Genomic DNA, 12,644 nt, shown 5'->3' on the forward strand with positions numbered 1-12,644 from the left:
CCCAGCCTGTGCCCTCTCGAAATCTGGGACCCCTCGGTAGGGTCCCAAGGCCTAGCCAGTGATCAGGGCCTTTCCTTCCCCCGGCTGCTGGCAGCTGACCCCACCCCTGCCGCTGCCACTGCTTGCCATCTGTGAGGCACTGCCCCTTCTCCCCCGCCACCGGTCGCCTCCCTCTGTGGCGACAGGCATGGGGTGCCATCTCTTGGCTGGCCTGGGCCTCCCTCTGTGGGGTGACTGATTGTGGGGCCCCCAGATCGATCGCCCTGCACAGGGAGGCCCTGCCCACCTGGCCGGGGCTCCCATCAATCACCAGGCAGAGGGTGGCCTGGGCCTCCCTCTGTGGAGCGATCGCGAGGCCCCCCCGGCCCCCCGACCAATCGCATCGTACCCGCCTTGGCTGGCCTGATGCCAGTGCATGTCATAGCGTGGTCGTCCGGACGGTTGTCTGAATAGTTGTTCTGCTGTTCGGTCGTTCGGTCGATTTGCATATTATGCTTTTATTATTATAGATATGCACAGCCCATGGACGCAGACAATAACGTGGTGAAGGTTTGGGAGGGGCAGGCGCAGGGTAGAGGGGGTCAATGGGAAAAACACCACCACCACCAAAGAAACTAAGGGGACATCTGTAATACTTTCAACAATAAAGATAAATATAAAAAAAACATTTAAAAATGCAGTATAGTTTAAAAATGATCCAAACAACTTTAAAAAATCAGAGCGAATAAGAAACACCCGTTTTCAATGGGTATTTGTGTAGAGATCTGTCTGCACTTCCTAACTATGGTCTGAGATTCGTGACGTGGATGAAAAGCAGGTTAAAGGAGAAGGGAGGCCTACAAGACGGAGACTGGAACAAGGTGAAGACTCTACACCCCTGTTCACCTCCTAAACAGCCTTCCTCGTGGCTTGGACTCATCCTGAATATCTCCGTAACTCCAGCCTCCTCTGACTCACCATGGCGTTCTGTTTCTGAAGGCTGAAAAGTTCGTTCTGATACATCGCAGCTGCAAAGGGATAAACAGCAGGCAGCTGGGCCTCCGGTCTCTCCAGCGCGAGCAGCGTGCTCTCGGGGTCGCCTTCCCGGATGACAGCATTGATGTGGTCCACTGCAGCCAGCCCTGAGGGTGCGAGTCACATGCGTCAGAATGCCCACTTCCCCACTGTGGCCTGACCCATCCAGCCCAGCGTCCAAGGATTAGAACCTAAGGAGTCACTGTCCGGAACTCGGAGAAGCTGCAGTTGGAGGACAAGCAAAACCTTGGAAACGGTAGCTGAGTGGCTGGAAGTTAGTCTAATTCTTGGAGGTAGGACCTAAGAGAACGTCAGCACGGACGGAGCTGGAGTTTGAAAACTCTATTAGATGAATTTACACAACTGGAGGGTAAAATACTACCAGAAAAATCACATCCTTAAAACACTCTTATGCATAATTTCTCCTAAAAAGAAAATAAAGTCAGCTTAACCACTCTTTTACACTGTGCATTTAACAAAATTTCCAGCTCTGACCTTAACAGAATAGGTCATGGAATGAATGGAATGCACATGCCAAACCCAAAAGTTAAATAATTGTAGTTCAAACAAAGCTGACGACAGGGCTGGTGGCATTACCATCAGAGCTGTCACTTTTGCCAGAATGTGGACACCTTAACATTTTAATATAATAACCTCAATGGTTGGGGAAAAGCTTGTCAAGTAGCTATAAACGTACATATTTTAAAGCATATAACTGTCTCATTGTCATGTCACGGACTAAAATATGCTTTTGAGTTTTTTTCAAGACTACTTTTAGTTCTACTGGATATACATTTTCAGATGGGAAGAGATAAAAAAAACTTCAGAATAACTATGTTCTGCACCTTTAAAACCACCAAACATGGCAATGTCCTTCATAATTTCAGCTGGTTATAGATCAGTACAAATCACCTCAGGCCTTTTATTTAAAAATGGGGAAAAATAAGTATAAATTTGTCATGGAGTATTAAAACATTTACATAAGGCATTTTATTTAACATGAAAAATAAATCGATGTTAGTGGATATAAACATTTCAAAATAAAGGATGGCGAACGGTTATGGGAACTAAGCTTATGGACCTCAGATGTCTTACTGGCAATATTAATTTCTTCCTGTAATTCACTTATGTCAGCATAATGACACTGTCAGCTTTTAAACAGAGCAGAAAGAGAAACTTAAAATTGTGCTTCATGTATCATCACCAACATGCTCAATATTTAATAAGAATAAAAGAATAGAAATACACATCCCAAACGGTTAAGGTATTCCCTTAAAAAAGGTTCCTCTAGAGCTCTTAGCAGTGTATGTGTGAGATAACTTCTCAAACCTACTCAGTTGTTAACTCCTACATATTTACATCAGGGTTCTCTGGGCCTCTTTACTGTTTGAAGTCTCTACCAGCAACTTAGGAGCAAACTTCTGGGTTACGTCACCAGGTATGTCTGCATCGTTTGGAAGGTGTTTAGAGCGATAAAGAATCTCCAAAGCTCATAGAGGATGTTAAATCAAGGAAAAGGTTTAGGACTGTTGTGATTAGTAAATACTCCAAATTTAAGTTTGGCAGACATTTCATATGACTTATTAAGTGGGCTAAATGGTCTTTCATGTATTCATTTTTGTAATATATATGGATTATTTAGGTTAACCTACGGGAAGTAAATGTCAAATACAATTCCTTACTGCTTCAAGTAAAAATAAATTTTATTAGAAAGAGGAAAATACTAATAAAGAGATTAATGTATCTAAACTTGCATATGCTTATTTTAGTTACCCGTGTTTTCTGTTCTTTATAGTCATTCAACTGAACCGAGGAACAAGAAGAATGAACCGTACAACTCCAGAGTCTCAGGGACATGGATGTAAACCTGTCACTGTGCAATTTCATTGGTCTGTCAAGTTCACTCACTTGCACAAAAGCTACACAAGCTGTAAGAAAAGAATTCTTACAAACTGTAGACTAATAATTGGGAAGTAATAAAGAGTAGAGCTGTCAATAATACTTTTATAGTTCCAATCGAATGCCATCACAATCACGGGCAAGGAATGACAGTCTTTAAGTCACACTATTTTACTAAATAAGCACCAGTATTATACCAATCAGGGATAGGTTCAAAATATGACATACCCTGTACCTATGAGCTACTCTGCATGGACTGGGGACCAGATCACACACACAAAAAAAATGCTCCATAGGAAACTGTCAGATGATACACCTTAATTAAGAGCAACATTGACATTTAGCAGATTTTTCATCATGTAAGGGCAGTTTTACAAGGGTACAAATTGAGAGTTTTGCTGAGACTCTGACAAGGTACATTCATATCTTATAGAAGTATCCATTTCCTTCGTAGAATCCATTACTTACTGTTGACTTTATTGATATTGCCTTGGATTTCTGCTTGTGTCAGCAGTTCTTCATACGCATCTCTTTCTTCTTCTGAAATACAGTTATTCTGCAAAACAAAGTCTTCACTGATTCCTGAGGCTAAATGTTTCCAAAGCTTGATATTCAAAAGCAGAAATGCAAGGAGCGATCAAAACCATTCACTGACATCCATTTGAACGCAATAGAAGCATTTAAGAGCGCCTGCTTTGTGCAGGGCACTATGGTTAGAAACGCCCAGCAAGGACTACAAAGATGAACAGACCCTGTGAGTTTCTGCAAAGGCCCAATTTTCTAATGTAAACATTGTGTTGGACCCCTTGATATTGCCATTTTTGGATATCAAAACCAGCTAAATATAGGCAATTTCATTTGATTCAGTCTAATAAAATCAAGAACACAAATAATGAATACGCATAGTACAATGGAATAAATTCTATAGGAGAGGCACATGCTCAGTTAGAAAGAAAATTTAAAAAAGAGACAGCAAATGAGGAAGTGCTGGAAGGACAGAGCCATGTTAAAGGCAGAATGGGGAGCAGGATGTAGTCAGCAGGGTTTGGTGAAAAAAGTGGGGAAGCCTCGCACGCTGGGCTGCCTACAGCATGGGGGTATGTGTCCAGGGCCAGCCAAAAACATAGTGAGGTAGAGTGCATATCCTGGAGGCCTTTAAAAGATAAAAGGACCTGTACTTAACCCAGCAGGCAGTAGGGAATCGGGGAGGTTTCCAGTGAAATGACACCAGATCTATAGCTAAAGATTAATTTCGCAACCTCTAGCTTTGAGAAGGGTTGGCTTGGAGAGTGACAGGAAGCATGGAGACCCCTGAGGAAGTGCTGCAGGAGTCCTGAGGCCAGGTCAGGCGGGGCAGGGCTGAGGCAAGAGTGATGAGACTGGAGGTAGGTGGATAGATGTAAGCCTGGCAAGAAAAGGCAACAGAATGCAGCGATGGATAAGGCACAGGGGACACAGAAAGCATTCCGAAGCCGTGTGGAAGTCCTTCCAAAGGGAAGTCAGCAAGGGGCACAGGTGGAGAAGGGCAGGGTAGAGATGAACGCCCTTCTGATGTGATGCACGGCAAGGCCGGTGGGACCGAGATGAAGTTATCCGGAGCGGCATCAGACGGCCTGTTAGGAAGCTGAGAGCGATTTCTTCAACAAGCAGATGAGCTTACTTGAGGGAGAACAGAGACAGGAGTGACTCAATGTCAATATCAATCCCCACACTTAGAGGGTGGAGGAAGAGACACTCATTGATGCAGAGAACCACGCCACAGTTTTGGCAATGGAGCTGAAGCTGACATGGCAAGAGCCGGAGGAGAGGAGAGTTGGGAGCAAGTGGATGCTGAGTGCAGACAAAGACTTCAGTAACACAAGCCAGGCAGGAAGTGGGGTGCGGAGTTAGGAACAGGAGCAGGCTAGGCTGCCTTGCTCAGGAGGAAAACCTCGTCCTCCAGTATGAGGGCGAATATCGGGAAAACACAAAGAGAGTGGACTCAAAACATCCTCTCTAAACTTCACCACACTGAACTATTAACCTCTACTAATAAACCCACAGGTAACTCAGCCAATACAAGGTCTGCGGGTGGTGCTAACGAGGAAAGAGCTTTAGCTGCTACTTTCACACCTTTCAGAGAAGTAGTACCTTGATGGCATAGCCCTAAAAACCTTGCAACTTACAATATTCATCACAAAAGGAAACTCAATTTCCTTCCATAGCGCAAGACCTTCTTTCACCCTTACACGTCTCCCAAACCAGTTGCCTGTGGCTACAGAGACCACAGCCAGTTGAATGAAAAATATCCCCTTTTTTCAAACTAGCTACTCATAACCATATTTATTACTGAGAATCGAATTAAATACCTTCAGTTTTGCATTTTCTTCTTTTCCCTTTTTGGCTGCCCAGAGTTCCTTCTGATATTCTTGTGCAAGGTTCTCATCCACTAAAGTTAAAACTGCATTTGGGTTTCTTAGTGTTATAATGGTCTGCTCCGCTACTCCTTTTTCAATAGCTTCGTTAATGGCTATAACAGCAGCATGCACTGAGAAGAGGGGGGGGAAAAAAAAAAAGATTTTTACCAGCAAAAGGTAACATCGACAGTTGTCCTGACACTGCATACACTTCCGTTGGTTTTCTCTCTTCTTTGGCTCACAGTAAACATACCAAAAAAGAGGCCTCAGACACGTCACAGAGCACCCCTCTGAAAACCTCTCCTCCTGCCCATCTGTCTCCGGTCCTGCCTCAGCATCTGTTACCTAATCCCCATTCATTTATTCAACCTGCACTGAATGACTAAAGTGAACCAAGTGCTATGACAATCACCTGGGGGTTCGAAGGGTGACATGGACACTTTTATAGCAGCAGGTTGATTCCAAGAGATGCCTGCAACTTAACTTGCAACTCTAACAGACAATGCAGCAATGCGCCCTACCACTAAAATCTCAGGATAAAGAAAGTAAGTATTTTGAAGAATGATGGTATCTCCAGAACCTCTTTACCCACATTGCACAAGTGGCTGTTTAAAGTCCCACATCAATTTATTACCTATATTCTGATATGCGAACACTAACCACCTACAATACAAATAATAAAAGCTTTCAGAGGGGTTTAAAGTATCGTCTAAAAATTCTGTTTCTTGTAACCAAAACCAACAAAGTATAGGTCAGTGTGATGTCAACGGCAGGTCCAGGTTTTGAAGTCTTACGTGCAGCTTCATCCACAGACAGTTCGTTAGCCAGAATGCCCCCTATTTTGCTGAAAGATGGCATCTGTATTCCATATTTCTCGAGTTCCTTTCTCATATTACTGATTTCCTCCTCTGAAAAAGAACAACAACAAATCAGAGCGAGCCACAGAGATGGAGGCAGGAACGAGTATATTCCTATCAAGAAATGCTTTCATCCTAGACCCCTTCCCAGATATGTGGAGCTTATTCTTCTGATTAAATTTTTTAAAAAAAAGTGCATTTAAAAAAAAAAAGAAAGAAATGTCTTTATCAAGAAAGTGGGCCGTTTCTACCTAAGAACCTTAGGATGAAGCCAGCCTTAGCTTCTCATTTCCCAAATGTGGGGAAAAGGCACCTGGTTGAGTACAAAACAATGCTTCTACCCTTGCCCCACATAGAGGAGAGAAGGAAGTCAATACTATCACAGTGAAAACACAAGTATGGGCCCATTTCCTTAGACCTGGTAAAAAATTATGAAGACGCACAGTAGTACCTGTGAAGTCCACTTTGCCCAACAAATCCTGGATCTGCGGTGCTATTCCTAGTTTGAACAGGTATAAACTGAAAGAGAAGACACAGAATTATCAGAAACTTTATTATTATAAATCTTAGAGTTAGACATTGCTGAAGTCTGAAAGGCTTTTTTAGTTGAGAAAGACTTAAGAGATTATCTCATCTAATCCATTCATTTTTATAGATGAGGAAACTGAGCCCCGAGGTCACAAAGTCCCTGGTAGGACTGGAACCAGAACCCCAGTTTACATCCCAAAGACTGGTCTTCTGTAGTACATGCACTTCCATAGGGCCAACTGACTATCATCCACGTATAGGCAGAAAAAGAAACACAAGTAATAAACCATTATTTAAGTCTCCGTTTCCTTTTATTAGTTGCGAGTGTAAACATTTTTTCATGCACATATGTATTGGCCATGTCCATTTCTTCAGGAAATACCAATTAATGAATTTTTAGGATTGTTTTTGGGGTATTTACTTTTCTCTGGTTTCCCCACTTTTCCTTCAAAACTACAACCAAAATACAAAGAACAAATGACATTTTAACCATATGGTAATGTGAATATTAAATTCCAACATAATATTCGTATCTTATCCACAGAGGAAAAACATATTAGACTCTGAACATTCTTCAATGTAAAATAGACATTATGTATTCATAATTCAAAGTTAGAAAGACAGGATATATTCCTTAGTTTAAATTCTAGATCTTTAGAGATTATCAGGGATATGAAGCTATTTGCACAGCCTCTAAATTCTTCACTACCTAAGGTTGATGCTAAACAAGTCACTATAATTAAAACTTGTATGCTGAAAGTTTCAAAACCATAATATTTTATGAACTTCTCAACTCATTATTACATGGGGAAAATATTCCAGTTAAAAGGGAATTCATATCATGTAGAACAAATGAAAGGTCAACCTCTCGGTCAACCTCTTTATTTGTTCCTTTCTAGTAACAGGAAATAAAAAAAAAAAAATCAACAGACTTAAACAGGTAGGAATGGTAAAGATGCAAAAGAATTCTAAGAAAATAAAATCAAGCCATACAGACCTTATGAAAATAGATCCATAAACAATAAAAAATGTATTATTGCATCACTACAATTTCTTTCACAGTACCTGATTCTTTCTCTTCCCTTTTTATAACTACACTAGAGGCTCAGTACACGAAATTTGTGCACTCAGGGGAGGGGGGGTCCCTCAGCCTAGCCTGTGCCCTCTCACAGTCTGGGAGCCCTCAGGGGATGTCCAACTGTCAGCTTAGGCTCGCTCCCCGTGGCAGTCGGACATCCTTAGTGCTGCCACAGAGGCAGGAGAGGCTTCCAGCACCACCGCTGCACTCGCTAGCAGTGAGCCTGGCTTCTGGCTGAGCGGCACTCCCCATGGGCGTGCACTGACCACTAGGGGGCAGCTCCTGCATTGAGCGTCTGCCCCCGGTGGTCAGTGTGCATCACAGAGACTGGTCGTTCTGCCTTTGGTCGATTTGTATATTAGCCTTTTATTTTATAGGATTTCAAAATACACCTGAACTCATCTACAAAGAAAACTATAAAAATAATTCAATGGGGGAAATGTTGAAAATGTGACAGTAAAATTTAAGTAGGAGACATTTATAAAATGTCTTTTAACACAAATTATTTCAAGTACAGACAATCCTCAGGTTACATCTGATTCAACGTACGTTGTTTCGTGGTTACGTTGCCATCTCCCATTTATTTATAAAAAAAAAAACTTCCACCATTTCGATGTATGTACATATATGCTTTATGTTTTTTATTATTTATTTACCACAAGTAAAGGTCAGTAATTGTTATCTTTCTTTTAAAATTTTTTTACTGTTTCACTTTATTACTGCTGTGTATGTGCTCCATGTGAGTGATATAGGCAATAATGTAGGTGGGTTCCGACATACAGCGAAAATCGCGTTACGTTGCGCCACAGGAATGGATCTCTGACGTAACCCAAGGACCTACTGTAATGTGTTATTGAAAAAATATATTGATCTGAGAGACAAACACAGAGAGAAAAACAGATTTGTTGGTTCCACCCATTCATACATCCATTGGTTGATTTTTGTATGTGCCCTGACCCAGGATTGAACCCACAACCTTGGCCTATCAGCATGACACTCCAACCAACTGAGCTACCCAGCCAAGGCCTCAAATAATGTATTATATATTGTATTATTTTAACATTCTGCTAAACAGAGTTTTAACAGATGTTAAACTTGTAGTCTTGTACAAAAGACTAAGCTAATAAATATCTATTATCCTTTAACCCTTTGCACTCGCTTGCTTTTTTCTCAATTCCTGCTACCGATGCTAACCGTGTCGAGTCACACTCGACATCCGAGTGCAAAAGGTTACTATATTTCCAGTTCTACTCCCCCACCTATGTAATGTTGAGATCATCTAGAATTGTAGATGCATGCTTTTATTTTCATATTATGTACCACAAATTTAGATAACTATACATTCTATTAACTTTTTCTCATTTCATCTGTCCACTTTTTCTTTCTTAGCTTTACCTTTGGTTTTGCTGTATATTAGTGCTCAATATTAATCAAATGTATAAACTGAACAAATCACTAATTGCACATATTTTATTTTATTATTTTTAACCATTTATTTATTAATTTACTTATTTTTTATCCTCACCTGAGGACATGCTTAGAGAGGGGACGGGAGAGAGAGAGAGATAGAAACATCAATGTGAGAGAAAAACATCTATTGGTTGCCCTCTGTACATGTCCCAACCAGGGATCAAACCCACAACCCAGGTATATGCCCTGACTGGGAATCAAACTGGCAACCAACTGAGCCACTCCGGCCAGGGTTATTGCACGTATTTTAATATTTTCATTTGTTCCTTGGGTATTGATTCTGTTCATTGAATCTAATGCCTCTTTCGTAGTGTTGGTTTCCCTCAAATGTCTGGCATTTCCTGATTTGGGCTCATCTTGGACTTTCAGATTTGCTATTTGTCACCGCTGATCACAGGTCCGCACAACAAAAGCCACCCTTAGGGAGATCATGGGGCTGATGCCAGGAGGGTACCCAGTATCTTGCCTTCTTAGATGGAGGATCCCTGTGCCTTCCTGGCATCACCGCTATCTTGGGTACTGGTATGTGACTCTGCCATCCGCATCTGCACTTGCTGCTTTGGTCTAAGCTCCAATGTGCTGGCTTTGAGGCTCTCCTTTTCCTGTCGTCTCTGCTCGGAGCAAGCCCCACGCCAGCTGCTAGCTCTGCTGCATCCTCAGTGGTTTCTGGGGGCTGTGGTCTTCTCATTCTTTGCTTCTCCATTAATACAGTCTTATCTGTTTGCTTTCATAGGGAGTTAAGTGGATGGCATTCTTTCTAATGGCAAATTATTACGTTTTAAATGACCACTTTAGTAATTTCACATCAGTTTGGAAAGGGAATAAAACTCTGCTCAATGATCTTGACATGACTGTTTTCACATTATCTCCTTTGTTTAACCAGTCATCCATTTAATACTAGCTATGGAATATCTACTACATATAAAAAATATGTTTATCTACCATGAGGTATTTAGACTCCCACAAAACATAGGTTTGTTGGTAAAATGAACTAAACAATTTACTAAACCAAATTGTTCATTTCTCCTGTGGTAATAAAGGTATTAGGACTATTTCTAGTTATACTTTCTCCTTCTCCATTGAATACTGTAATACTAATATAAATCTCACGATCAGCAAATATTCTGGTTTAATTAAAAATTACCACTAGGTGGTGCTGAGAAATTACCACTTTCAGGTCGAAGAATCTTCGCTTTTAAATTTGTTTAAAATCAGATTTTCTTAAACTAGTATGGATTAGGTAGAAATCTCATTTGCATATACATACTTTCACCAAAGAAACTTATTAAAAATGTTAATGCATGTATTTTATTTGGCTTCAGTTTTCAACACTGTCTCTAATGTTGAGGTTTAAACTATTCTTTAAAAAGATTGCTTTTCACAGTGGGGAGGTTTTACACCAAATCTCTGTATGGGAGGTGTTTTCAAGCAGATTACTCAAAGGGGCAAAGTTTACTAGGAAACTTGTACTTAGCCACTGTTCCCAGGCTGAAAAGAATCAGCAACAGCAGCTGGCCCCTTCCCAAGCATTCACATTCAAATGAGCCATTCATTACCTGAAGTATATAGGAAATTCAGAGTCTTAATCTTAAACACACACACACACACACACACACACACACACACACACACACACACACACCAAACAATATAAAAGCATCAACTTCTTGTAGCTCTTCAACCCTGAACTTATTAAGTACCTTTAGAGCCTAACAGCCAACACAAAAGGTTGAGAGCATTCCAAAGCAAGCTGTGGCGTTAATGTCAGCATCCCTTCCCACATATAAGAAAACACTTGGTATGAAATAGCGGTCCTCCTCTCCTACGACAAGGTACAGTGCACTTGTGTGCTGAGTGAGGCAGCCACCGAGGAGTGCTCCCAAGGTAGCTAAGCCTCACCGGCCCATGTGCTCCTTTTGGTACAAATAGTACCAGTTTAAAATCCAGGAAGCAAGAAAGCTTTTTAAAAAGTTCTATTAGGGTTTTTTTCTAGTACTTCAATGTATACATTAAAAGGTTTATAGTAATGAAATGCAAACTTAAAAGGCAAGAGCTGAATTTATTTCAGCTTTTCTGGATCATGTCATGTGCACTTCATTTTATGCTATAATATGTGAGATGTTGGTAAATGAAAGCCTCATGGCAGACTTGAAAGAGCACAGGACTGGGATCAGAAGCCCGGGATCCTGGCCCCAAGACTGGCAATATCTAGATGTGCGACTCTCAGCAAATCACAGAGCCCAAGCTTTCAGCCCCTCATTTAGGAAGTGAAGGATCTGGACTAAAATAACCTCCCAAGGTCCTCCAAGTTCTAAGTTCCACAAATGAATCTTCATTAAAAACTATCCTATCTGTATATATAAAAGCCTAAGTGACCATCGCAACCGAAACAACCGAATGGTTGACTGAACATGCCGTGTGGGTCGACCAGGCCAGCAAGGGGGTTAGTGAGGGATGACCAAATGACCAAACAGCAGGCTGCGTGGGGCAACAGGCCGGCAGGGGGTGCAGTTGGGGGCGACCAGGCCAGCAGGGGGAGGCAGTGAGGGGTGACCAGGCTGGCAGAGGGGGGCAGTGAGGGGCAACCAGGCTGGCGGGGTGGGGGCAGTTAGGGGTGATCAGGCAGTCAGGCAGGTGAGCAGTTAGGAGCCAGTGGTCCCGGATTTTGAGAGGGATGTCCTGGATTGGAGAGGGTGCAGGCTGGGCTGAGGAGACTGACCCCCCATGTATGAATTTTGTGCAATGAGCCTCTAATATAATAAAATTCTAATATGCAAATTGACTGAACAGCAGAATGACTGGTTGCTATGACATGCACTGACCACCAGGGGGCAGACGCTCAACAAAGGAGCTGCCCCCTGGTGGTCAATGCACTCCTACAGGGGGAGCACCGCTCACCCAGAAGCTGGGCTCACGGCTGGCGAGCACAGCAGAGGTGGTGGGAGCTTCTCCCACCTCTGTGGCAGCACAGAGGGGTCCCCAGAGCGGTCCCGGACTGTGAGAGGGCACAGGCCGGGCTGAGGGACCCCCCACTAGTGCACGGGTATCGTGCACTGGGCCTCTAGTCCTAAATATAACAGTTTAGAGGCCCTTGCTGAAGTTCCAGTCTGATGCCACTGCTGTTTTTATTTTCTTTGCAGTAGGAAACACTTGATTCCCTTCTGAAACCAATGACTGGCTGAGTCAGCAACAGTGCAGGTTCTGGTGTCACAGCCTGGTTCGCAGTCTCGACTCTGCCAGTTACTAGCTGTGTGACCATGGGTAGCCTCTCTGTGCTTCAGTTGTCTGGGTTATAAAATGGGATCAATAACAGTATGTACCTCATAGGTATGTGAGAAGGATTAAATGAGATTACACCTGTAAAGCACCTTGAACAAGGCCAGGCATATAATTAAAAGCTCA

At 42.3% G+C, this 12,644-nt stretch overlaps 1 protein-coding gene across 1 annotated transcript in view; it reads right to left on the reverse strand.

The window, feature by feature from the left end:
• IQGAP2 (IQ motif containing GTPase activating protein 2) overlaps window positions 1–12,644 on the reverse strand; it is a 269,366-nt gene that overhangs the window by 97,745 nt on the left and 158,977 nt on the right. The window contains exons 6-10 of the mRNA XM_079786601.1: window positions 6,618–6,685; window positions 6,104–6,217; window positions 5,262–5,440; window positions 3,382–3,469; window positions 958–1,121 (exon numbers count right to left, since the gene is read on the reverse strand). Coding sequence (XP_079642727.1) covers window positions 958–1,121; window positions 3,382–3,469; window positions 5,262–5,440; window positions 6,104–6,217; window positions 6,618–6,685 — 613 coding nt within the window. The remainder of the gene's footprint in view (window positions 1–957; window positions 1,122–3,381; window positions 3,470–5,261; window positions 5,441–6,103; window positions 6,218–6,617; window positions 6,686–12,644) is intronic.

This window comes from Cnephaeus nilssonii, assembly GCF_951640355.1.
Source record: "Cnephaeus nilssonii genome assembly, chromosome: 2".
NCBI classification, from domain to species: Eukaryota; Metazoa; Chordata; class Mammalia; order Chiroptera; family Vespertilionidae; genus Cnephaeus; species Cnephaeus nilssonii.